Here is a 27,905-nt window from a genome sequence, read left to right as displayed (position 1 = left end):
TGATGAGAGTGGTAGGTTGTAATAATCTCACACAATTTGTAGCAAATGCATAACGTGCCGTCAAATCATAACCAGTGTAGCAGTCTCCTTTCTCTCTCTTCTCTCTCTCCCCCCCCCCCCCCTCCTCTGTGCCCGTTGGAGGAGAATGGAGCTGCTAAAGTTGAACTGCAGCTGCTGTCCTCTGGACGAAACGGAGCTGCCCTCCTTCTTCCCCTGTTCCAGCGCACTCATCAACAGTCAACATACACTATAACACACATTGACACTCACAGCTCACTCTCCTCTCTCTCTCTCTCTCTCTCTCTCTCCTTCCTGTGTGCGCTTCTGACGCATCCAGGCCTATCTTTCTAGCTCACTTGAGTACTGGCGAGTGGCGACTCTCTCTCTCTCTCTCTCTCTCTCTCTCTCTCCCCCCCCCCGCACTCAGTTTGTCTCTCTCTCTCACACACACACACACACGCGCGCGCGCGACAAGTAGAGTTCTCTGTCTCTCCCCGGCTCACAGGGCTTTTCCGAGTCAACTTGTGGCATCTTCTCCGACATCTTTACAGGCAGTTATCAAGACTCGTAGAGCCAAATTGAGTCTTTCACCCCCTTAGGAATGCAGAGTTAGGCATGGATCCCTGCATTCTTGAAGAAATTTTGGATGAAACAGGGCAGGACCTCAAACACAACAAAGCTCCAGCAGGGCAAGCTGTAAGACAGGAAAAATCGTCATCCTTTGGATCCATCGTGCGGGGCAAATCGGAGTAAATGCATTTCAAGAATGCGCTTAATGGGGGACTAAAAGGGAGCTCATATAGCAGGAAAAATGGAGGAGTGTTGGGCGCTTAGCTTGTGGATCTCAGGATGTAGCACCTCTTATGAGCCCTGTTGTTGTCTGTGCCTTGCAGACAAGACAACAGAGACGTTCGCAACTAGTATTTGCATTTGTAAGCTTGCTGCACAGCAATGAGGTCCCCCAATGAGGTCCTCAGATGATGGCAGGCTTGCTTCAGCTGCTTCATTTCTTCCTCTTGCTCATCATGAGCTCAAAAGCTGTCTGCCAAGGTACATCTTCTTTCCTCAACACGTTTAGCTTTTCACAATGTTGTTATTTATTCTTCTGAGAAATTCATAGATCTGCTTCTCCTTCTTAATTCTTGAAGTGATTGGCCCAATCCTAGTTTGCAAGCGGCTACAACAGAGACTCTTCAGAGATGTAGCACCGGTTGCGTTTCTTATGAATGCAAATGGCTTTACTGAATGGCAAGCTTTTCAACAAGACATGGCTTCACTCTAAGTCAAGCTTATCACCAAGTGATAAACTTCATACTAACAGCTTCACTTGGCCTGTTCTTCATTGTGCATGAGCTTGGGAAGCTCCTATGTCACACCTTTTCACAGATATAATGTCGCCTTTGTTTGTAACACAACCAAAGGGTTACTTGAGTGAGTTGTAGCTTTTATACGATCTACACTGCTATAGTTGGTATTATTTAACTTGCAAGTGGCTCTAGTACTATAGAGAACCCGTGTTAGTATACACACAATGCTCGCCTCTCACTCAGCACATATCTCATAATGTTGTATGTTGCACATTTGTCAGACCCCCATTATGAGGAGAAGCCATTATTGTAGACATCTTTGGTGGGATTCCGGCTTAAACATCGAAGTGATCGTTGAAGTGATCATTGATGGTACTAAGCTAAGTCCGGATACACACGCGTCCGGCCCAAATTCTGGGAGGGAATATTTCATTTGATGCTATAGTATGTGTAATTGACAAGCATAGAATTGCTCTAGATTCTCTTCTTTGTTTTTTTTTTTTTTGAAATCGTAGGCATATACTTGTTATATAGTTGAGCTCAACCTATGTGAGATAGTTTCTCTCCAATTGGTCATGTATGTTATGTATTCCTTGCAATGTATCACTGGTGTCGTGTGATCTTTCCCTATTTGTCCTTAAAGGGACAAGAGTTGGTTTATCTTTTAGGGGTGGCCTGGGGCTTGTATCTTGGAGCATTCCTCTTATACCCCATTTTTGGAGGCATGGATGGGCAGCTACATTGCCTAAGGGACAGGGGACACACTTGGGGCATCATATCATGTTGTATTATTTGAGCATACCTATCCAGTGTAAGCCTTTTTGTGGCTCTCTTTCTCTCTCTTCTCTCTAGCATTTTCTCTCTCGCTCTCTATTTCTGATTGCCAGCTACACTTCTTAGGCTAGGTTCGCATAGGGCGCGGAAGAAATTGGAAAAGCTTGCAAACCAACAAGAAAGTGCCATGTGGACTTTGCTGCTTACATAGGGAGGCAGAAAAGTGAGATAGAGATTGCCACATCCTAGATGAGAAAAAGGAAATTTGTTCCGACCCCCCTTGCCCCCCCCGGAAGTTCTTTCTTCCACCCTCCACCTTGGCAAAAAGTGCCATGTTGGCACCAATCACGTTAATGCAACCCTTCCACCTCTTTGTCCGCACTTGCCTCCTACTCTTTCTTCCTCCGCCTCCCGGTGTTCACAACATGCGGTGGAAGAAAATTGTCTCACATTTTCTTCCGCCATCAATGTGAGCACATGGGCAATGGAAGAGGACATGTTGGAGCTTTTCCACCTGGAAGAGCTCATAAAGTTGCATGTCTTCCACCGGTGTGATGTGAATCCAACCTTAGTTGCGTTCTCTAGTGTAGCGGTTATTGGTCACCCTTGGCCCTCAGGCTTCTCTATTGAGTCTCATCTTCTTTAAAGTCCCTCGGCAGTCTTTTGGAGTTGTTTCCTCATCCTGGTAGAGTTGGACCAACTTTGGAGGCGTAGATCTTGCATGCTCTCTGCCCCCATGTATTTGACACTCTCTTCCCACTGCCTAGGTGACCTCTCTCGAGGCTAGGGATTGGATTTTGAGAGTTTGTGATTGCCGAGTGTTGTACTAGCTACTATTAATGTTCTCTAGAGTTAGGACAATTTCGGAGGTCCATTGCAGAGAAGAGGTGTACTTGTACTTATGCCAATGTTATTGATCACTTCCATCATCACTATTGCTTGCAACATTGTAGCAAAGCTTCGGTGTTGATACTTTCTTGGAGGTGGTGTTGGCTTTGACTTTGGTAGTATCATAGTTACCCGAAACGGGGAACGGGAACGAGAACGGTAACGAGAGGTTTTGGAACATCACGAGAACGGGGAGGAGGAGGGGGTGTTGGAACGGGAACGGGGTTGGAACGGTTGATTTAAGTAAGGCTTGAATTACCTTCATTCAGCTTAGTCCCAAATCAACTCCTAAACAATCCCAAAACTACCCCCAAATCTACCCCCAAACCTGCCCTCAAACTGCTCCAAATTTGTCCCTCAAACAGTCCCAAATCTTCTCCCAAGTGCCTACTTTTTTGCCCCCAAATGCCTACTTTTGCCCGTTCCAACTTTTGGTTACACCCTGTTGTCGAACGAAGTTCTGTTCTCGACTCTGTTTCGGGAACGGGAGTCGTTCGGAACGCCGCTTCGGAACGTTTGGGCTGCGTTCCTCCCGTTCCGTGTTACACTAGGTAGTATGCCTTGTGACGCCTAGTGTGTGCTTGAGGGCTTGTGAATTGGCTGATGAGAGGGTTGTTTTTGGGTAGGTGGTAAGGCTACTCATGTAGAAGGGGAACATGCATTTTGGCATCTAGAGGGGGACTCGCGTAGATTTGCTTTCTATTTGATCTATTTCTTTCAGCCGAGATCCGGTCCTGGAGCTGCTGGTGCTCTGACATAGCATCGAAGTTCTTGTTCTAGTGTGGTCTTGGAGTTAATGTTGTGGCTTGTTTTAGTACTTGCTTGGCATGTTTGAAGAGGTTCGACGGCTTGATTTACTATCCATCCAATTTTGGGACGACATTGAATTCTCTTGTTTGAGGCCAAAGTGCTCGTGTAAGGAGATTCTTTGTTGATTTTGTAGAAGATGTAGCTGGGTCCCATTGTGGATGCTATATTCGAGCAGTTATAGCAAGGTAGGAGACATTATGTGATCCGGTGTGGAGGTGGTTGGCTGGTTGCTCGTTTGTGTTAGATTTGGTTTTGATTTGAAGTAGTGTAGGCTGATTTACACCATGAATAAAAGACTACCCACCTTGGGCACATACATAGTGAAGTAGGCAGCTGTTGCGATAATTCATAGTTGCCAAGATACTCGTTTCTTCAATCAAAAAACCTTACGAAATGTTTCAAACGTTTCGAAACTTCTCTTGAACGGGTCAAACACGAATGCTTTCTATTGCGTTTTAAGTCAGGCAGTAGGTACCAGTTGGGGAAAAATTGGGAAAAAAGCGGAATCCCAAGTGATACCCTCTCGGCAGCTAGCGTAAATGGAAATCTGAGAAGGTTGCTACGGCACCGACTGTTGGAGCTGGATGGAGTGTGGGGTCTGCACTTGGGGGGTGACGCTAGTAGGAGAGGGCAGTCGAGCAATGGGGAGGGCGTGAAGTGACCCTTGAATACAGCAGCGGCTATTGCGAGCACAGGTGACATTGGATTTTGATCCGGCGTCTTGACTCTTGAGCTCAAATCCTTGCTATGCATGGCCCTCATTTGCTAGTGGAAAAATAATGGTATGGAGGAATGCTTGCTATGCAGTAGAGTAGACCCATGGTACCGGAAATCCACAAGAACAAGCATGTATAGGGATCCAGTCTAAACAAAGAGATCGATTGAGAGATCCAGTCTGCGAGATTGAGAGCAAATGTTGGGCAATCCCTTCTCAAGAGACTCCTAGATGCCTTTTGCAGCTAAAGTGGCTAAATCTTGCATGCCACAGTGAAGAAGAACCCGCTCCACAATGAAGAAGACGAGTAGTGAGCTCGAAACGAGAGCCTTCTTGCTTACCATGTACAAGATCTAATCCATTCATGGGCTAGCCACAGAAAGTAAGTCAAAGCCATGTTTGAAACATAAGCGTCCCCATTGTACCGTATTTTGGATCTGTCGAAGAACAAAAGATTGGTATCTAGCCTGTTTCAGACACGAGAACCTCATGACAATCACCTAAAGTGATATACTGTCCATGGCAAGCAACGAGACACCTGTTGTGGCCTTCCTCATCCTTTTCTTCTTCAAATATTCATCTTTCTTGTTCCCCTTCTTGCAATATTGGTACTGGATGCCCTTCTTCTTCTTCTTCCTTGATGTCTTGCTTCTTATCTTTTATGTCAATACCTTTTGCAACAAAGGTACCATCCGCTCCAATAGCTCATCCAACCGGATACTCGGAGTGGCTCTCAATTTACTTGAGCTGGGGAACAATCTCCTTTTAGATCGGAAAAGTCGTACGGTTGGAGGTTAGCATACTTTGAAAGTATGGTTCACTTGAAGAGTAGAATCCCTGCCATGCGATTTACTCCTTTTGAGTGTTAAGTATCCTCTGCTAGAAGCCATGTGCATGTTCCTCTTTGTGAACCTTTTTCTGAAAGCCTTTGAGCCATAGCTTGATGAAGGATAATATGGTCTTGATCTTGGTTTTCCAAACGTTGTAGTCGGTCTCATCTCACTTCTCCGCAGCCGGAAAAGTAGGCAAAGTTTGTGTAGATCTGGATGTAACACATCTATCTCCTTGGCAATGCACAAGTTGTCAATGGCTGTCGAGGTCCGACTGGAAAGAATGGACCCAAGAATTGAATCCACTGCAAAAATTTTCAAACAGTGAACAAGAAACTGGCAAATCTGAATGCAGCAGTCCACAAAGCTTACAAGGGCACACCATAGTTACCCGGAACGGGAAATTGGAACAGGGAACGCAGAATGGCAACATGCATGAAATGCCATTCCGTGTTTCGTATACTCGCATCTGAAACACGGAACGGGGATCCGGAACGGGAAATTGGGGTAGGAACGCAGAACGGAGACCTGAAAATGGCCATTCCTTGTAACTGTGGGGCACACCACGGGATGGGAAGGCGTCGTAGGATCAAAAAGCAACGGGGAACGGAGACCTGAAAATGGCCATTCCGTGTAACTGTGGGGCACACCATGGGATGGGTGCCAGATATTCCGAAGGCGTCAAGTGAATAAACTGCTGTGCACCCAAAAAGCAGCCTGTGGAGGGGCTGAAAATGCCGCTGTACTGCTGTTTTCAGCAAGATCACACTCATGTAATTGAACAAGGAAAGTCAAGGAACTTGTAGGAAGGTGGCATGCTGATTTGGCAGCCTATGGAGGGCTGAAAACAGCGCCAAACAGCAATGGAACTTACTCCAAATGTGGCCCAAGTGAGGTTGACCTGCTAGCAATGCACTAGGTGCCTTTTGTCTCTAGAGCCATCCAAGGGGTACAGCTACAAAACACGCAAGCAAGGTAGCTTGTAGGGGAGAGGGATCACTTTCTGCAAGACAAAAAATGCAACCAAAGAAGAGGGATCGCTTTTCCTTCTAGGCGAGCCTAGAGGCAGCCGAAGACAAAACGCAGAGGGAGGGGGAGAAGAGCAGAGAGGTAGGAGAGTCCTGCGGTCGAAGGAAATGAAGAATTTCTGTTATGTAAGTTGTAACTTAGCTGGATTAACACCCTCCAGAGCTATTCAGTCATGGACAGCTAGAGAAATGACAGGAAAAGTCTCTAAGGCTGTAGAGCAGCAGTCGTAGCAACTTTATGCACAAATATCAATCCACTAGTCAGAAGAGCCAAGTTGATAGTATTGTGTTTTTTATAGGTAGTATGCTCTGCTTTAAGCTGTCAATATGATTGGTAGAATTAGAACTTTTAATGTATACGTTGGTTGCTGAAGTGCCAAAATTATCTGGAAGGGGATAAAATTCACATGGCATCCAATTGTGTGGTTTGCATAGTTAAGTAGTGGATGATTTTTTGATGTGTAGTAAAAGAAAGCTGGTGGTTTTATGGGTTACTTCCTGAAGTTTGTGTCACTTTTAATGATGCAGATAGTGAGCATGGGGGACATTCATTCTCGAATCTGGAAAATGCAAGCTGTTATCCTGGGCCGTGTAGTTCAGTTAAACCTGTGTCTATTGAAGAGAATTATTTACAGGGGGGTGCATCGTCGGCAATTTTGCCCAACGTGTTAGAATTTATAAGCTTCATGTTGGGCTACAAAATCAGGCACTGCGTATCCTCAACTAGTCTTGCTGCACCTTTACCAAGCTGCCTTGAAGGCATATCATCACAACAGCAAGAAGAACATGCCATTCAGCAGTTGCCAGCCAAGCCAGTAAAAAACAGATTTCACACCTATTCTAGAGCTCGTTCTCTGCTATCTGAAGCTGGACAGCGTCACCGTTCGTCCAGGGCTCCTCCGCCAGTATATCCAGCACCTCCACAGCATGAGATGCCTCCACCCCCTATGCCCAATGTGAAGCATCCCATATCCAGTGCACCACCTCCAACACCAGCTCACAAGAAACATCATCGTAGGCATCATCACTTTGCTCCCCCACCTCCAAAGCATAGACAAGTTAAGCGTTCACCTCCACCAACGTTTCATAGTTTAGCACCACCACCATCACCACCGCGAAGCAGATCTCCCCCCAGAGCTGTGCCAACACGCAGATCCCCTCCACACTTCCATAGACACTCAAATGCTCCTCGTTCAACCCCTCCAGGTTTGCACATGCACATTGCTGTGTTTTTCCGTTTCTTCAGCTCAATAGAAGGTTGCTTTACACTCAGTTTTCCTGTGTGGAATTATGTGGTGATAAGTACATTGACTGTTTTGCATCTGCGGTGAATAACAGGTCATTTAATCGCTCCTCCTCCCTTGGCTTCTCCGAAAAGTCCTTTAGTACCTGTTATCACTGCACCCATGCCATCTTCACAGCCTCCACCTATTGAAGGTATTTCTTGATTGAGATCTCAGCAGGCAAAGATAATAAGTCTTGTTGGTGAAATGCTGGAGAGATTTATACTGTGCTTTCTGCAGATTGTGGGGCTGTGGTGTGCTTGCCACCCCTTACCAAAACGGCTTTCATGTCACCCTGCGGATGTGTGAGACCGATCCAAGTTCAGATTCAGCTGACTGTGCCACTTTATTCCCTTTTTCCTTCGATATCTGTGCTTGCAGCAAACATTGCTGATGGTATAGTGCTTGCTCCGAGCCAAGTTGAGATCACAGGAGCAAATGCAGACAGCCAAAATCCTGACTACTCCATCGTGGTTGTGAACCTGGTACCTTTGGATCAAGAGTTTGACAACCTTACAGCTTTCCTCATATTTCAGAAATTTTGGAATCATGAAGTTGCCCTGAATGCCTCACTTTTTGGGAACTACAGTGTTGCATATGTTCACTATCCAGGTATACCTCAGCAATTGATAATCTCCTAGAAACGCATCAATATGGTTTATAAGGTGGCTGATTGTTTGTATGGTGGGCTTGAAGGTCTTCCTCCTTCACCTCCTAGCCAAATCGACAATGGAGGGTTAAATGGAACAAATGGGAAGGCAAATCAAGAGCCCTTTGGGGTTGATGTAAATCAGAAAAGTCACAAGTTGGGCATTGAGATTATTGTCGTTATTGCAGTGTCATCAGCCATTGCCTTGGTTGCATGTCTTGGAGCTCTTTGGTTCTTGTTTCGAAGATATAGCCACTCTGAAGTTACCTCTCCTAAGACTGAACCAGGGATGGTATCAACAAGGACAAAACGATCAGGTAAGGCTACTGGCGTGTGTGCATGCATGTGCTCTCTCTCTCTCTCTCTCTCTCTCTCTCTCTCTCTCTCTCTCTCTCCCCCCATACTGGCGTGTGTGCATGCATGTGCTCTCTCTCTCTCTCTCTCCCCCCATGCTGTGACGATGGCTGAGAGAACATTGGAGCGAAGTACAAGAAAAAGAGCCAAATGGTCTAAAGAACTGAGTATCTCAGCAAAAGCTGAATTGTGTCAAAACCAGCCATGTAGCTTCTTTTCCAAAGTAGATAGAATACATTACACCTGTATGCCACAATGACAACAGATGTGCATTTTATCAACTACCTGAGATTAGCAAGCAGGTGAGATACTTTATGAGTGCTTCGACCAAACATTGCCAAGAGGACAAATGTTGCATGGTGCCATCTAATCCCTGAATGATTATGAAGTTGTTCTTCCATAGTTTGCGATATTTGCCCATAACCCAGTATGAGATTTGATCCATGATTGTAGCATTAGACTTTACATGCTGTATGCTAGAATGGTAATGGGGACCTTTAAGTTGCTGACTTTGTGAGATTAGGTGCAAATTATAGGAATTGTGTTCCTTGTGGTTGGGGTGTTGAGCAGGTCCTTGGGGCTTTCGTCTTTGAAGATGGAGGTTGTATATCTTTACATTTTGTACCATAACTCCTGTTTCTGGCACTTTTTGTAAGTGAATATGGGATCTGCAATCTCTGCTCCTTCAGGCACTTGGTCTTCTTGGGTAGATGATTCTTTGATGGTCTAGTGGTCCAATCCCGTTGCTTTTGACTTCATTTGCTGCTTATTCAGGCTCTCTGACTTTTCACCAGCTTTGAAACAACTATTAGCTCCATATAGATATGATTTTCTGGTTGTTGTGCTTCTGACACAGAATGAGGAGAACTTTCCACCTCTTGTATCTGACAGAGTTGTTTATGTTAGGAGATCAAAGAGGCTGAAAAATCAAGAAAGAGTCTTGGTTTTGACTTTTTTTACACTGATTATATTGTTTGGGATTACTCCCCTACCAAAATCGACATCATGTATACTTAGTACTTAACGAGGAGAGAGAGAGAGAGAGAGAGAGAGAGAGAGAGAGAGAGAGAGAGAGAGAGAGAGAGAGAGAGAGAGAGAGAGAGAGAGAGAGAGAGAGAGAGAGAGAGAGAGAGAGAGCTCAATCCACCGACAAAAGAAGACACACTTGCCATACAAGTATGCCCTAGACCAAGGTGAAGTAGCAAGAGTGTTGAACACCCTCTTAGCATTTGATGCTGAACAAACCAGGAACGAGAACGGGAGGCCCTTGAGGCGGCAGAACGGGAACGGGAACGGGGGCCGGAACGGTAAACCTAAACTATGCTTAAATTAAGCTGGATTCAATCTATAGGTTAGTAGAGAGCCACACACACCCATTAGTCATTTTTGTGAGACTCGAGGGAGGGATGGACCCATTAGTCATTTTTCTGAGTCTTGAGGGAGGGATGGAGCTTGAGCCTTGAGGCTTCAACTTCAATGAAGGCTTGGAGGCTTGAGGGAGAGAAAGAGAGATTTTGAGGGAGAGGAAGAGGGTGAGGTTGAAAGCTTGAGAGTGATGGAGCTTGAGGCTTTGATCCTTGAGGCTTGAACTTTGAAGCTTTGAGGGAGAGGGAGAAGGGGAGAGAGCCTTGAGGGAGAGGGCGAGGTTGAGAGCTTGAGGGGAGGGTTTAAAGCCCTTCTTTATATAGGAGAGGATGGGAAGGACACCCCCTCCCCAAAGTTCAAAAGAGCTGCCCCAAACAACCATTTTTTCAAATTTGGGCGTTCCGGATAGTTCGTTCCGCATTTTTCTTGCCGTTCCGGCTATGCTTGGGAAGGGAATTGCGTTACGTTCCTGTTTCCGTTCTGAGAAAGTGTAAGGTGTAGCGGAAGTGAATGTTGAACTTTGCTCAAGATGAGTGCTCCAAATTGTGCTCAAGGGTTTCTTTTACTTATGGAAAGGAGAGCCTTCTGTTCCTTTAGTGAGAGAGTGCAAATGATCACAACAAAGTGGTAAACACTTTGAGTGAAGGTGCCGAGACTGAGAGATAGAGAGAGAAGAATACGACACCAGAAAAGTTGTCAAACCCTTCTCCAAGGGCCCCTCTCTCGATGGCAAGAGAAGTCTATGCTATTGATTGCACAAATCTCGTACAATGGTCTAAATGCAATGGACTTGCCGACGATGAGGACGGCGACGAGATGGGGCTGAAAACTGAAAACGCCAAGGGCTGAAATCTGCAAATCTTGTATCTGTTGAATTCTAACTCTATGTCGGTGACGATGGCGATGACGACGATGCTGAAATCTGCAAATAGGGGGCTGAATCTGCAAATGCTGGCTGATCTGATTGTACGGCGAGGATCTGCTGCGGGAAGGTGAGATTTGCGAGGTTTTGGGGCGGCGGTGTGGAGTCTAATCGCTGAAAATGCAAAACGCTGATGCTATGGATGTTCTGTCGCCAAGGAACTGCAAAAACGCTAGGCTGATTACTGCCCCAAAAACGCTAGGGCTGATGTTGAAAAACGCTAGTGAATCTGCTGTCGCCCGGCTGATCTGCAACTTGCAAAACGTTGGGGCTGATCTGCAAAATGCTGAAAACGTTGGGCTGTTCTTGATGGCTGGAAACGCTAGGTTGTCCTATTGGGAGTCTCGTTGAGAAGGTGCACTGCCAGATGCTTGGTACCTGTTGCCTCTTCTGCCAGAAAGTGCTAGGGCTAGTTTTCTAATATATATCCTTAGCCAATTTGCCCTACCTAGTTTCCCAACAGAGTCACTTATTAATAATAAGTGAAAAATGGCTAAAATAGGAAAAATAGGTTTTGTGCACTGTAAAATGCTCCTGATGGATTCTGATGGTAATGTTGATGATCATGCTGTGTGCAACCAGAGGAAATGCAACTACTCTAATCATCTGGACATGCACGGTTTGTGAACAGACTCACAAAGGTGCTAGAATACTTCCTAAGCTAATTGAACCCTTGTCATGAAGTAGCTTGTCCACGTACACATAGGGTTAGATGTGCACGTGACATCTCCTCCTTTTTAAAGTGAGATACTGATACCGAATTGTATGGCGTCGAGGGAGATCGCCAACATTGTTTGGAATCCTGGAAAGGATTCTTTGTCGGCCCACTCTGATGCGTGGGTCATGCGATACTTGAACTTCATAAAGGTCTGCAACGCTTGCTTCTTTGGGCCGCGCCGAAAGCGACACAAAGTCATTTGTGGCTCATTCAATGTTTCAACTCTGTCTATAGTCATGCGTCTACCTTCTTCAAGAATCTCCGAGGATAAAAATTCCTGAAACCACTTCCAACACAAAACATGAACATACCCTTTCCATGTAAAGTGACTGGAAAAATTCCAGTCTTCTTTAGAGACTGTGCATGCAATGTAGATGAACATATAGACGGAGTGCCAAACCGTTCATCAAACACACGCAAACAATGGAATCGAAACTTGTCATTCTGATCTAAATCTATCAACTGTGGTAAATCACAATGAAAATGTCAATGCTGATTCTCAATCCTTCTTGTGCTCTTTCGAATACTGTGTCATGCCAAGGAAGAGACATGGAATGTGGATTCCTTGAATGCAAACATTTCATCGTTTCATGAGTAATCCGCATATAACCGTGCTCATTCATGAGTGAATCTTGTTCATCGTACAATATGGCATGCGTATGAAAAGTGAACACATAAAGACGGTGACTAAAATACAATTGTCACGAATGAAACACTCAAACAATGCGTACTGACTAATCATGCGTATACACAATACTTCCTGTGGGGGTTCCTTAGATCTTGACTCGAGAGCGATCGAATCTGCAATGAGGTTAGCTTCACTAGAAAAAGCATCAACTAAACCATCATCCTTGTGAACAATCACATCCTTATGTCTTGCTAATCTCCAAGCGGGCTCTTTCGACAAGAGAGTCACTAATCACATCATGCATACTGCCTGGATCAAACAATATGACAAAACGCTGACCCTTCACATGACCATAGCACTTAATGAGAGACTCATCAATGCGAGGATCATGAGAAACTTGGGTCGCACTCGTGTTCTCATTTATGGCATTAACAGAGAATGTGGATTCTGTGAGTTCTTTAGATCTGTTAAATTCAATCTTAGGACATGTTTTCTTTATATAATCCTTGATGTGACGATGATAACATCGACCTTCCTTAGAATAAATGCTTTGTTCTTCTGACGTAATGTATCCTCCTAAAATTCCTTGTGCTGCTTTTTCGTATGGGGTGAGCTTAGGTTTAGCAATTGTGTTAGCTTTACCCTTAGATTCATTCTGTGAGTTCTTTTCTGAGAGACTAGAGGAAGATTGGTTAGAAGAGTTACCATTCTTACCGTTCTGCGGGTTCGTAGAAGTCTGAGAGATACTTTGCGAAGTCTTGTTCTCCTTAGGCTTTCCCTTATTGTGCTTCATCTCCTGTGAGAGAGCAATCGCTACCGCCTTGTTGAGATCTACGGGTTTAGGACTTCGACATCAAACCTGATATAGTCGTCCAACCCAAAAATGAAAGCCTCCTTGCGCTCATCATCCAATTTGCGTAATTGGGTGCCGAGCTACAAAACACGATTAGAGAAAGACATAACTGGCAAACTATTTTGCTTGAGATTGCGCCAATCGTCTTTCAACTGTGCTAGGTACTGTGGTGGCATAAACCGCGTCTTGAGCTTGTCTTGGAAGTTGATCCAATTGAAGGAAAGGTGCGCGGCCAATTGTGTCTCTTGCCATGCGTGGCACCAATTAATGGCATCACCGGCAAGATGCATGGCTGTCGTCAAAACTTTGCTATTGCATGTCTTCTTAGTTGTTGCAAAATAAGCATTAAATTGATGCAACCAAGAATGAATAACATTAGCATCCATCATACCGTCATACTTATTGAATGTCAACTTCTCTGTGGCGGGGTTGTTGGAGTCCGAATCTCGGCTTGTTTCACTTGATGAACCACCACCATCTTTGACCGGCTCGGGCTTTGAGGTAAGTACTTGTAGGACCAACTCTTGCATGCGTTGGTCTCTCTTTGCCTCATGCTCTAACTTCAAGGCCGCTCGTCTGTCTTTGGCTGCCTCACGCTCGCGCTCATGCTCCAAGGCTACCTTTCTATCTTCGGCCGCCAAGCGCACTTACTCGCGCTCACGCTCCAAGGCTAACCGTCTTTCTTCGTGCTCGCAATCCAATTTTGCCTTTCTTTCCTTGCGCTCGCAATCCAATTCTGCCTTTCTTTCTTCGCGTTCGTGCTCCAAGATTGCCTTTCTTTCCTCGGCCGCCAAGCACTCTTGCTCATGCCTACGATCCAAGGATGCCTTTCTTTCTTTGTGCTCGCGCTCCAATGCGGCGCGTTGCGCTTCTTGTTGTGACATCATGTCCATCATCATCTTGACCAAAGCCTCCATAGGATTTGGTGTAATCCTTGGCGTAGATGGGGAAGGGGGAGGGTCGGAAAAACCTCTTGGTGGGGATAATTCTTCTTCTCCACTTCCATCCGCATCACCTCCATGCGAAGATCTATTCCGCTTCGGGTAATGACCATACACTGAAGTCTTGGGTTCTTAATTTCCGAGGGACTTGGGTTCTTGAGGTTCTTTCTTTAGCTTGCTATTTGTGTTAGAGAAGGATCTTCTCTTACCCGAGCTCTTCTCTTTCCCGCGGGCGCACCCCTTGGCGGCCTTGCGCTCACACCAAGGTTGCTTTTTCCCTCCTCATGTCGATTTTCCGGCCGCTAAGTGCACGGCCCACTCTCAATGAGTGAAAAAAGAAGCAAGGGGAGGTTGGACAAGCCCTTCTTTCTTGGGTTACCTATCACTCTTCAAAAAATCGATTAGGAATCGACACGCCCAAGTGGACTTGGGTTACGTGCGATCGCAACAAGCAAAAAAATTTCTTGTGGTTCTTTCCTTGAGTGATACAGAACACTACCAAAGCTCTAATACCAATGTAAGGTGCAACGGAAATAAATGTTGAACTTTGCTCAAGATGAGTGCTCCGAACTGTGCTCAAGGGTTCCTTTTACTTACGGAAGGGAGAGCCTTCCGTTCCTTTAGTGAGAGAGTGCAAATGATCACAACAAAGTGGTAAACATTGTGAATGGAGGTGCTGAGACTGAGAGATAGAAAGAGAAGAATACGACACCAGAAAAGTTGTCAAACCCTACTCAAGGGCCCCTCTCTCGATGGCGAGAGAAGTCTATGCTATTGATTGCACAAATCTCGTACGATGTTCTAAATGCAATGGACTTGCCGATGATGTCAACGACAATGAGGACGGCGACAAGACGGGCTGAAAACTGAAAACGCTAAGGGTTGAAATCTGTAAATCTTGTATCTGCTGAATTCTGACTCTATGTTGGTGACGACGGCGATGACGATGATGCGACGATGACACTCTGAAAACGCAAACGTTGAAATCTGTGAATAGTAGTTTGAATCTGTAAACGTTGGCTGATCTGACCATGTAGCGAGGATTTGTTGCGGGAAGGTGAGATCTGCGAGGTTTGGGAGTTGCGGTGCGGAGTTAATCGCTGAAAATGCAAAACGTTGATGCTGTGGATGTTCTATCGCCAAGGAACTGCAAAAACGCTAGGCTGATTGCTGTCCCAAAAACGCTAGGGCTGATGTTGAAAAACGCTTGTGAATCTGTTGGCGCCAGGCTGATCTGCAACTGGCAAAACACTGGGGCTGATCTGCAAAAATGCTGAAAACGTTGGGCTGTTCTTGATGGCTGGAAACGCTAGGTTGTCTTGCCGGGAGTCTTGCTGAGAAGGTGCACTGCCAGATGCTTGGTACCTGCTGCCTCTTCTGCCAGAAAGTGCTAGCGCTAGTTTTCTTATATATATCCTTAGCCAATTTGCCCTACCCAGTTTCCCAACAAAGTCACTTATTAATAATAACTGAAAAATGGCTGAAATAGGGAAAATAGGTTTTGTGCGCTGTAAAATGCTCGTGATGGGTTCTGATGGTAATGCTGATGATCATGCTGTGTGCAACCAAAGGAAATGCAACTACTCTAAGTGTCTGGACATGCATGGTCTGCGAACAAACTCACAAAGATGCTAGAACACTTCCTAAGCTAACTGAACCCTTGTCATGAAGTAGCTTGTCCACGTACATGTAGGGTTAGATGTGCACGTGACAGAAAGGGCCCGGCTTGGAAACGTGTTCCAAGAACGGGAAGGCCCCGTTCCGCTTGTTCTCTGTTACTCTAAAACAAACTGCTAAAAGCATAAGATGTTAGTCTATCAATTGAGATATTTGCTGCGCTGTCCATTGGAGTGTAGCAACAGACTCCCAACCCACCCGCCAAGAGATCGCCATATAAGATACCATCACAAGCGGTGTTGGAAACTGCTCTAAAGTCTCAACTAAACGTGGCTAGCTGATTGAATCCACGAAAACTCGAGGAAGTTCAGACTAAGGAGTCTTCACCATAAGCACCCTTTGGAAAAGCCGGACTCAATGATCTTCGACGTAGAAGCTATCGTATGGTGCAACCGTCACCATAGACTGCGAGGACAACCACTCGATGATATTCAGCTAGTAGGTAGTGTCCTCCAAGGCTCTAAGATAAGGGAAAGTGAGAGTAAATAGTTTGAGCTAGGTTTATCCTCCTTGAAGAGGGAAAGCCAATTGAAGACGTCTTTAGTGTGAAGAGAAGAGGATGGCCAAACTAATCAGTTTGAGCCGTCTTTCTTGTATCTCCCACCTCTAGTCCTATAGTGTCAACCAAAGCACGATACCAACAATGTCACCAAAACAATGTCACCAAAACACAATTGGCTGTGGCTCTCAATCTGCATGAGCTTGGAGAGAACCTCTTCCTAGGGCAGGAGACAAGTTTGCTATGAGGTTACCAAGGGTGAGTGTAAACAACTGTCAAGCATAATTTCTTCAGACGGCAACATCAAATTTTAGAAGTATGGTTCAAACCTCCAAGAAACTCCTTATGAGCACCATAATCCAATGAAAAAAAGAAGCTACATTTGAAAATTATGCAATGTTGCTATTTGAAAAACTTGATGATTGTCACTTGAAAAGTTTGCTTGAACGGCTATCTATCAATGTTACATATGAACAATTTCCTTAGTTCACAGTTTCTATAAATTGGGCAAGTATGTTTCATCATATCATACGCTAAATGTCATATAAGTAAATTAATTTCACCATATGAGTATGAAGAACTATGCACTAAAGGTAACAATCCAACCCATTGGGAGGGTAGAAGAGCACATGCATTGTCATTGAAGCGAATCTCCTCGTGACTTATGATGTAATGGTATTGTGCTTGATCTCATGTGATCTCCTGCATCTCGCGAGTTAACTCCTCAAAGGATTTCAAAGCATTGAAGTCACACTCTAATCTGTAGATGGAGGCAATGAACTTTTCCAAGAAGAGATCAAGATTCTCTTCCTAAGTCCATGAAACTACTCCTCTATAGGGAAGGAATCTGTCTTGCCAAGGTCAAATAGTAAGTATCCGTCACTCAAAATGGTGGTGTCGTCTCAAGGAACATCATGACCCCATATGCTGATGTTGCAGGCATCTCCTCTGATAAGTTATTCAAAGCAATCCACAAGTCACGACCCCCTCTAGAGTACTCAATTGTCTAGCAAGGACTGGAATGGAATTTGGACGGATCTCCAAGATTTGTACGCCTGTAGATGATCAAGCTGAAGTCGAAGCTACCGTATGTTGCAACACTCATCAAATAGACCGCACTCACCACCTCTTGATCGCCTCCTGTTAGGGGGTAGCATCCTCCAATGCACAAAATGCAAGCCAATAGGCTGCTGTCCAACCAAAAACACAATTGGGAGGGGCTGAAAACACAGCTGTAATACGAATTTCAGCTTGCTTGTGTGCTCTTGGAAAGTATTGGAGGTTCAAAGGGTCCACGAAGGACAAAATTGTGTATGCACAGTTGTTCATGGGCTAGAAAAAGAAGAAAACAGCACCATGACTCCTGCAAAATGTTTGGATCTCGCGGTCGCAGCACATAATGCCACATTGGAGAAGGAGGGGATAGTATCCGGCAAGATCTGAGAGTAGTAAGCCTAGCGATCACCCTCTTCTTTTGTGAGTGTTTTAGCCTCTCGTATAATGTAAGTCTAGAATTTTTTTAAGGTATATATTTCTTTTTCTAGGACCCATATATATCACTTTCTCATATATACGACATGTATTATACTTACTAAGTTATATACTCACTCACTTAAAAGAGATAGAATCTTCACGAAGAATCTTTGATTTTCAAATTTTTTGTTGTGGTAGAGACATGTCAAGACTTGGGTTGCGCAAAAAGAAATTTGCCACGTGGACATACTTCATCGACTTCCAGAGCCAGTTTTCCCCTTCTTCCTAGATAGGGATGTCTAGAATCCTAGGAGGATAGTACCGGCAATTTTGTGAGCCTGTTCGCAGGACATGCATGTCCGGACAAATCCATTAGATAGGTTTTCCAGTTTGGAACTCTCTTGCATAAATGGTTTGTATACGCGTTTTGACTGATGTTATTACACTATGGTGGACATCTGGCATGACGAGCATGTAGTTCTCGGTTAGAGGAATCCGACCTGCCAGATTGCACGTGTCGATCGGATTCCCAGGTGGGCAGATGTGCGACAATCTCACCAAGTTTGGACCAATTTTATGATTTATTTGTTGGGAAAACTGGTGGACGCTTGCCCTACCTAAGGCCTAATAATTACTTAAGGCCTATTCTTTCCCTATAAAGGCACCCAAGGAGCTAGCGCTATTCTCATTCTCGATTGCAATTCAGCCAGCGTTTTTGAAGAGGAGCAACCAACGTTTTCAGAATTCAGCCCTTGGTGTTTTCAGCCTTGCACAACAGCCAGCGTTTTTAGTTTTCAGCCCATCGCCGTCGCGGTGCGTGTGAGATCTAACCTACACGACTACGGTCTGGTACTTCGGCAGCCCATCGAGCCTCCTCTCAGCCATTCCCTCGCCGGCATCGAGTGGTCACATTGCTGCCCATCATCGCCGTCATCGAGGTTTGCGTTTTCAGCCTTGCTGTAATGGGAATGGCCTATGAACTTAGAGAATAGCGGAATTTAGAGTGAGCAATTTTGAGAGCATAGAGGGTGAACTTAATTGGTAGTAGCAACTCTATCATAACACTTAATTAACTAGGCATGAACAATACTTTTACAAGAGAGAGAGTGTAGAGAATATGACAACAGTTGAGGACCGGATTTATGTGGAGCCGGTCCCCCCTCCAAAAGGCATTTGTATTATAGATTCTCTCATTAAGAGAGACTTGGTACAATACAATCTTTGTGTTCCTTGAGACCTCCTTGGCAATATGGAGATGGAAGGTTCACACACCAAGCTTTTGCATAATTTCAACAATCAATCTTAGCTTGAAAACAATCAAGAACTTGTGAACATCATTAATCTTTGTGTTCCCTAAATCATTTGAGTGCATGAAGATGTATACTTTTATGCATCAACTTGTGCTTAAAGCAATAATTAATCTACCTTGCAATACAATTAATCTACTTGCATTAAGTAATTAATCTACTTGCAATAAACCATTAGCCTTCTTGCAATAAGCATAACATGCACTTGTAGAAAGCATTAACTATCCCAAGCCTCAATCCCAAGACCTCAAACACCTTTGAAGGTGGAGAGAGCTAGCAGGGAATGAGGGTAGGGAAGAGGAAGAAGAAACATTTCATAGGAGAAAGAATTAGTTCCTCACTTATCATACTCTTGTTGCTAGCATACATAATAGCATAGTAATGGAGAAGAAGAAGATGGCAAGCTTAAGCATTGAAGCATAGCTCTTGGTTGGATTTGCATTCCATAGCCAAGAGAGTTGGTGTAGGCTCTCTACTTCTCAAGGAGCTTCGAGAAGGAGATGGAGCTCTTGCACTTTGCATAGCACTCCTTGAGAGTGTTTGTGAGTGTGTGTGGGTGAGTATACCCCCTAAGCAACCCCCTAGCTTGCTTGGGTCGACCCCCCCTTGTAGCTCATGCTTGAAGCTCATTGGACCCCTCCAAGCCTAGCCAATCACAAGCAGGAGCCATTACAAGCAACAAGGGTAGCCTTGGGACAAGTGTCCCCCTTTCCCCTAAATTATCATTGGACCCCTTGGGTGGCCAACCAATAGGCTTCAGGCACACCATGAGGGCAACATGATGAGGAACTTGACAAGTGTCCTTGCTGCCTCTTCAAGCTGGGGTTTCCCTTGTGTGTGTGTGTGTGTGTTCTCTCTCATCTCCTCCCTTGTAGGCTCGCCCCCCCCCCCCCCCCTTGTAGGGATCTTTTTGACTTTGGATGAGCAAGCCCCTTAGTCATCAAGCATGACAAAGCACTTGAACTAGGGGGTGTTCCCACAAGCATCTCAGGCAAGCATCTCAAGGCACCTCAAGCACCTTAATCATGTAGCAAGTGAAGCACCTCAAGCATCTTAATCAAGCACCTCAAGCACGACAAGCACCTCAAGCAGGACGAGCACCTCGAGCTTAGGCCAGGTTCCCACCTCAAGCTCAGCCCTAGCTTGCCTAAGGTCAAAGGACTTTTACACACATTATCGGAGGTCTTCAATGAAGCTAACCCTAAGGTCTTATGCTCCATTGGTTAGCCTTGCTCTTTGATAGACCATCTCTCATTTGGGCCCCTTAACCATTGGCCCCGTGTTGAGATAGATCTATAAGCACATGTCTATATCTTAACCCTTGTTCCTGTGTATTCTCCCACATTAAGTGATCAGTTTAATATGAGAAAATCATTTGGGTTGGATAGATATTAATTTTTATGACACCTGCTCTACGCGAGAGATCTGTTGCGTTTTTCGTCGTAGATCTGTGTTTTTGCAGCCATCATTCCCCCCTTTATTCCTCTCACATCGGGAGTGCAAATCAGCCCCAAATCTACCCTTGGGGGTCATCCGCAATCCCACATCGAGAAGGATCCAAAGGTGCATCAAATCAGCCCCGGAGGTGCCTCTTTCCAAGGAGTTACCGCGGTGATTTGTCATTGTCAAGTCACTAGAGTCTGCATTGAGGTATTGCATTGTGTATACATTCCATTTACGCAATCTAAAGCAAATACCAGGCCCTTGAGAGGGTTGGTTGGACCCCATCGAATGTCGCTCTCTTCTTCTCTCTCTTTCTCTCTCTCTCTCTACACATCTCTATTGCATTCTCTCAACCCCTCTCTTCAGGGGAACATAAAAGGAACATTCATTGAAGTACAAAACATTCACTGGCGCAAGGAAAGAAGGAATGGATTTTGTGGAAGTGTAAAACTAGATCTCACCATTTTAATTCCGTTGCACCTGACAGGAATCTCCCTTCCCCTTCTGCCCACCCCTTCCCCCGCTCTGCGTCTCCTCCTCGACCCACTCCTCGCGAGCTAGAGATGATCGTGCGATAGAGGGCCAGGAGCTGAGAGAGAGAGAGAGAGAGAGAGAGAGAGAGAGAGAGAGAGAGAGAGAGAGAGAGAGAGGAGGAGGAGGAGGAGGAGGAGAGAGTTTTCACGTCGTAGGAAACTATCCCAAGAGACCTGAAAGATCTAGCCGACGAGGAGTTGAACTCAAGACCTGTTATTCAAGAGGGAAATGGCATAACCAATCTACCACACTTGGTTATAGAAAGGTCATACCATTTCCTCTTTTTATTAGGACACACCCACACCCACACACACGAGAGAGAGAGAGAGAGAGAGAGAGAGAGAGAGAGAGAGAGAGAGAGAGAGAGAGAGAGAGAGAGAGAATGACTCCAGGCATCTTAGAGTTTTTTTTTCTTTTTTGAGTGGTGCAAACATAATACTCACTTTTTGTAGTTCTTTCATGCGTATTCTCTCAAGGAATCATATCAAAGGTCTTGTAGAAGTCCACAAACCAACGATACAAGCCTTTCTCTTTCGATCGACTTTCGTGCCATGAGAACTCGAAGGGTAACAAGATGATCATACAAAAGCGTACTTCACAGATCACTTTCTCATATATACGAAAAAGTGCATGCATGTATTCACTTAATATTGAAGTTCCTTTATACGTCTCCAAAGATTCTCTCAAGGAAATGGAAAACTTGTATGATGGTCAGATTCTTTATATGTATGATGGTCAGATTCTGAGCTACATTGTTCAAACGGAAAACTTTTATTCTATGCATGATGTTTTTAGAAAGAAGCATATATATAAGAGAGAGAGAGAGAGAGAGAGAGAGAGAGAGAGAGAGAGAGAGAGAGGATTTATTCATTCATTCTTGGAACAGGCGGACGCTCACTTTTATTCAGTGATCTTGGGAGTTCAAGCTCCATGTCTTTGTCATCAAGTATGGCTACATATGCAAGCACTGCTAGAACGTTCACTTTGGCAGAGCTGGAGAAGGCTACAGACAATTTCAGGATAGAGAATGTGGTTGGAGAGGGAGGGTTTGGCAGGGTTTACTGTGGTATTCTGGATGATGGGACAAAAATAGCTGTCAAAGTGCTGACAAGGGATCAAGGAGGCAAGGAATTCATTTCTGAAGTCGAGATGCTGAGTCGCCTGCACCATCGTAACCTTGTAAAGTTGATCGGTATTTGTACGGAAGAGCACACCCGTTGCCTTGTTTATGACCTTATTCCTAATGGAAGTGTGGAATCCCATCTACATGGTAAGCGGTCTGATGGTTATGTGGACATTGTTGCAATAGTGCATTGAATGCATGAATTCGTCTGCATGATTACAGTCTTCAAATACAGTTTTAGTTTTATGAAATGTGGGACTAAATGGCATATATATAGCTAGATTAAAAGCTCTAATTACAGTATCAAGAAAGCTCTAATCAAAGGTGGGACTAAATGGCATATAAATAGCTAGATCAAAAGCTCTAATTACAGTAGCAAGACAGTGTTTGAATCATTGTGAACTTATTAAGGTTTTAATTGCCAGGTGTGGATAAAGAGTCATCTCCATTGGATTGGGAGGCACGTATGAAGATAGCCCTAGGCGCTGCTAGAGGTTTGGCATACCTCCATGAAGATTCTAACCCCCGGGTCATACACCGTGATTTTAAAGCAAGCAATATCTTGCTGGAAAATGATTTCACTCCAAAGGTTTCAGATTTTGGGCTGGCAAAAGTTGCTCCCGATGAAGGAAGAGAGCACCTTTCTACACGGGTGATGGGAACCTTCGGGTACATTGTCCATTTTATCTCGTGATGTTTTTTTTTCTGCACTTGGTTGCCTGCATTTGTAAGATACCTCACATTTGATAAGAAATTCTTGGCTTTTGCTCAAAGACTTTGTATTGTTGTGCAATGCAGGTATGTTGCTCCGGAGTATGCAATGACCGGGCACTTGCTAGTAAAAAGTGATGTCTATAGCTATGGGGTTGTGCTGTTGGAACTGCTGTCTGGAAGACAGCCTGTTGACATACTAAAGCCCCCTGGCCAGGCAAACCTTGTGACATGGGCTAGGCCTCTTCTAACAAGCAGAGAAGGTGTGGAGCTTCTTGTAGATCCTGCTTTAGGAAGAAATTTCCCCTTTGACAATCTTGTTAGAGTTGCTGCCATAGCTTCCATGTGTGTGCATCCGGAAGTGTCCCATCGTCCATTCATGGGTGAGGTGGTGCAAGCATTAAAACTGGTCTATAATGACACTGAGGTGCATAATGAGATTGGATCTAGCAATGCAAGCCAAGAGGATGACTCCTTCATCGGAAGTGCGGATGCAGAGCAGGTTTGGCTCAACCAGAAGACAAGATATACCCTCGATGGCAGTTCGTTCATCTCAATTGATTATGACTCTGGGCCTAGCCAAGTGGGTGATGCAGCTTTGAAAAGGCCGTTGTCTGCGTCTGCTCTCTTTCCGGACTCCTTGAGGTTTATGCGTCAGAAGTCCAAGTCTTTCAGGCGGCATAGCATGTCGGGGCCACTGAGGCCACAAACAAGTAGAGTTGAAGGATACAAGCTCCGCGCTATGAACAAACAGGGCAGCATGAGTGAGCATGTTGCACTATCTAGTCACTTTGGTACAGGCCTTAATAGGGACTTCCTTGGAATGCTTCCCTGACAGAGACTACTGAGGTTTGATCTCTATAGGTGGGCAGATTTAACTCTTGTAGATGATTGGACATCGAATCACAGAATTGCAATGCACTTGTTGATAGATGAAACGAGGATTGAAGGATGAGGATCTGTGCTTTTTGTGGGTGTATCCAATTGGAAAGCCTATGATGTCAAAAGATGTGTTCAAGGAGAGGGAGGCTCAGGGAAAAACTGTCGCGTCACATGTCGAAGCTTGGCGACAACATCCTGTTGTCGAATGTTCATGATTTGATTTCAGCAATCAAAGCAGGCATTGTAATGATTTCAGAGCTCTGCATTTGTCAGAAAAATCCTTCACCTTTTGAATAACCCTGAACTGGTAGTTGCGGTCTGTCTGGTAACACTCGGAAAGTCTATCCTGTATTTGAGCAGGCTTATCAAACCATGTCTCTCTTCTATGTGCTGCTCCAAGCAACCCTCGGCAGCTTCCGGAGGATTTCGTCAGCCTAGGGTCATTAGCATCCTGCTAACACTTTTGAGAAGGCGTCTGTATGAGGAGCATGTAGCTTGTGCCTTTCTCACCATGCTCCTCAGCAGTCAAAGCAAGTGTAAATCCATTTTTTGTATAAGATAACATTAGCCAACCATTCAAACAATGAAGAGAATCTTTTCCAAGGCTGAAAACTAGCTAGCGATTGAAGAGAGGGACTTGATCAATTTGTTTTTTTATGAAAGATAAAGCTAGCCTTTTCTTAAGTTGGAGTCTTGATGGGTAAATATGGCTGAGTAACTATGTCAACATGGGCTCATTAGAATTACTGAGCGAGTCTTAGATGAAGAGAGAGCCCCAAGAAAGGCTTTTGTTTATTTTTCGAATATGTGCAGGGTATACAATGATACGGTTGCACCAGTGAGGGGTCGAGCCCATAACCTTGGGGCAAATACATCCCACCTCATAACCAATTGAACAAATCGTGGGTACTAATGAGCCACAGTCATCCATGGATTGTGATACTCAATTGCTGTTAAAGAGATGCATAAATTTATGATTTGTATCCTCTCATTATGATTTGTCAAAGGAGCATTTTGAAGAGTAAAGACCTTGCGGTGTTGTACTACTTATCCGAAATGAAGCCAAAATTATGCGATGTCAATTATTTTGACCTATCTGTTGTTGGCACTGCCTGCTTGCAAGTAGTGATATAGGGTGCCTATCAGATCTTGTACACAATTTTTAGGCTTCCTTTTAGACTTTTTAGGCGTAGTAATAAAAATAGCTTCTCTCTCTCTCTCTCTCTCTCTCTCTCTCTATATATATATATATATATATCTAACAGCAGGTAGTGCCGCCGGTTGTGTGTTAGTGTCGGCCTTGTTTACACAGTATAAGACAAGGAAAAAGTGCACCATTGAGTTAGGTAAATAGTTGACTATGTCAGAAGTGATGAAGTCAGAATAAAAGCACGTTTGAGATGTTCTAGCAAACAATTCAAACACCAACAAATGTCTCATAGTCAGCTAAGCACAATTAATAGAAAGTGTAGTAAAGAATCCGCCATTTTGAGATCTCTTTATGGTATTGAGTCAGCTCATGCTTGGATCGATGGGCATGGATCAATGGGTTGATGAAAAAATAGTTATCATTACAATCACAAGGTAATTTATCAAAGTCTTTTCCCCCCCAAATATGATGTTGACGCTAGTTTTTACGGGATTGTGCCCACACACCCACACCCGCATGCCCTGGGGGTTGGACCATAGAGGACATGCTTAAAGCCCCTCGCTTTTACTACTAGACCAACTCCCCTTGACAATTTATCAAAGTTTTTGTTCTATTCTCCTCATGAGACACATAAGCTACAGTAAATAGCTTGCTACTCAACTCTTGAGGTGTTGAGATTATAATCTATCGACTTGAGAGTGTGTTTGTGTGTGAGTAGTGTTCTTGGTTCAGTGTGATGCCATATTTTCCCCTCATGTTCTGAAATAAATTTTGTTCTTGTTCGCTAGACACGCAGGCTACTTGTATTGTGTGCCCCCTCATTTGGCATCCAATGAAATTTTTTTAGAGCTTCCTTGGGCCCCAAAACAAAGAGAGGAGTTCTTAAAGAAACAACTGGAAGTCTGGAATTACAGGCCAAGAAACGCTTGCACTGCATTTGTAGAAAACAACCAAGACCTTCCTCACCATTTTGTGATGGCATGGCCTCTTGAGCCCTTTCTATTCCTTGTGTACCTTGTGACCGCTTGCTAAGTTGGTGTCTTATCCTCCTGCACCATTTACTCCTTTGCAGATTTGTCTTTCTTAGGGGGCTCATCTTTCTTCTCCTTGTCTTGTGGTGGTGGCTTACCACTTTGCCTCTACCTCTATGGATGAAAGCATGGAATGGCGCCTCAATAGTCGTCCATAAACACTCAACTATTTGGTCAAATGACATCCATTTTTTTAAATTAAGTGCAAGAAAGAAGTGGGAAACACCTCCATCCCTTGTTGGCGCAATCAATGCATTCCAAAAGATCTCATTTTTTGCCATCACTGCAATCCAAGAAATCTCATCTAGGACCAACATTCTAGGAAAATAACACACAAGCCTTGTAGTTATTATTTTTTGGAAGAAAATCTCAAAAATTCGACCTAATATTTACTATGCAGACACTCATTTCCTCAAAGTCTATGCGGCATTTTTTCCTTTCTCTCTTTCGCTCGTCGGCATATTTGGATTTGAAAACTGCACAATTGTAAGCTAAGACATTTTTCAGTACTGTCTAGGACCGAAAGGTCATGGAGAACTTGTAAATTTTAAAGGATACCAAACATGGAATTGTACATGGCCACCAAAGAACTTGGCATATGTGCCAAGAGCCTTTTGGAGAGCTTTTGCACAACGTCGTCATTATGTTGACATTAAGAGAGCTTGTTAGCGCAATAATTGCCATGTCTGCTACGTGCAGGCTCCTCCAAATGAAGCTTTGCCTATGCCTCCACCAAAAATGGTTCTCGAGGTCTTTGTTGAGCACAGGTAGCCAAAATCCCTCAGTGCAAATTGTTAATGTCATCTCAACGAAGTCGCCTCTTTGCAAAGCCCCTCTTAGTACCGATACTAAGATGCAAGATGTGTGTGCCCTAGTCGTAGACACAGAAAGGTTGCAACATGGACACACTTTCATTCCTGCAGTATACAAAGCCGTCATCAAACCTGATTCTATGCTTGCCACACTTCGCACACAGACATGCTATTGATGCTCCAGTAGAAGCGCTGACAAAAATGAGTACGCTTTTACACCACCCACACACACACACACACACACACACACACACACACACACAGAATGGGTGGACAAAAAAGCTGTGTCCGAGACATAGCTATTTGGAGAGTGTAAAGCTCTCTAAACCCTTGAGAAGTCAAATATTTCAAAAACATTCTTCTGAATGGCAACAGTCGTGATTTCCCTAGCCTCTGCCTCTATCTCTCTCTCTCTCTCTCTGGCAAGAATCCAGAGCTTTGTTTTGCTCCCCCTCTCCATCTTTATCTTGTGTGGCTGCACCAAATGAAGTGCATTGAGCCTTGAGGCTTGGATCACAAAGAAGTGCCTTGGGACACAATGCTTTGACTCTCCTGACTTGCCTGTATATATACGTGCCTTCTTTGCAAGCTCCCCAAGTTGCCACACCGACTTTGACACAGAGAGCATGTCACAACGCAAGGCCCTGAAGCTGTCTCTCCTCTCACACTCATAGATGTATCTATCTAAATTTTACCTTTTAAAGCGGCACTTTGATTATTCTAAGTGTTCTGTTGAGGACATATGTATTGAGATGATGACCTGATCATCACCATTGTTATGTTTATCTAAATCATTTTCCATCTTCCTCTTTCGAGCTAAAAAGTAGTAATGGTAGAAATTGCATGTTTCAAAGAGGGTGATAATGTGCATGTTTTAATCTCTCTCCCTCTCTTTTTAGGTATTGAAAATTGGACATGTAAAATTGGGTCTTTAACTGTATGCTTCTGGTCTTATTATTTCGATCACAATCGTATGCCATAGGTTGAAGAAATCCCATCCCACAAGCACAACCTCATTAGGAAATATGAAGCTCAACACAAGAGAGAGCAAAGATCAAGAACCAAAAGAAAAATAGAGTAAGCAACAACAAGGGACTATGTAGATATCGTTGATGATGTCACAAAAGCAAAGGTAACCATAGAGATTGTGCGATATATTCTTCAACGAACAAATGGAATGGACATGGATAGTAAGAAA

General features: G+C 44.3%; 1 protein-coding gene across 1 annotated transcript; it reads left to right on the top strand.

The window, feature by feature from the left end:
- Nucleotides 1-117: 117 nt before the first annotated feature.
- On the top strand, nucleotides 118-24,326 carry LOC147427625 (receptor-like serine/threonine-protein kinase ALE2). Its single transcript, XM_086497287.1, has 8 exons — nucleotides 118-1,050; nucleotides 6,881-7,558; nucleotides 7,691-7,789; nucleotides 7,876-8,247; nucleotides 8,332-8,601; nucleotides 21,885-22,268; nucleotides 22,547-22,790; nucleotides 22,920-24,326. Exons 1-8 carry the CDS (start codon nucleotides 978-980, stop codon nucleotides 23,665-23,667), a joined length of 2,868 nt encoding a protein of 955 aa, XP_086353413.1. The 5' UTR covers nucleotides 118-977; the 3' UTR covers nucleotides 23,668-24,326.
- The last annotated feature ends 3,579 nt before the right edge of the window (nucleotides 24,327-27,905 follow it).

This window comes from Adiantum capillus-veneris, chromosome 23, assembly GCF_014529385.1.
Source record: "Adiantum capillus-veneris isolate H3 chromosome 23, ASM1452938v2, whole genome shotgun sequence".
NCBI classification, from domain to species: domain Eukaryota; kingdom Viridiplantae; phylum Streptophyta; class Polypodiopsida; order Polypodiales; family Pteridaceae; genus Adiantum; species Adiantum capillus-veneris.
Note: the sequence above shows the minus strand (reverse complement) of the source record. Positions and strands in the feature narration are given on the sequence as shown.

What these genes read in the sequence shown, in the direction of transcription:
- LOC147427625 (XM_086497287.1), top strand. Translation starts at nt 978, where the DNA reads ATGATGGCAGGCTTGCTTCAGCTGCTTCATTTCTTCCTCTTGCTCATC. An exon ending in TGTGGAATCCCATCTACATG is followed by an intron (nt 22,269 to 22,546) that starts GTAAGCGGTCTG and finishes TTTAATTGCCAG; the next exon opens with GTGTGGATAAAGAGTCATCT. An exon ending in CGGGTGATGGGAACCTTCGG is followed by an intron (nt 22,791 to 22,919) that starts GTACATTGTCCA and finishes TGTGCAATGCAG; the next exon opens with GTATGTTGCTCCGGAGTATG.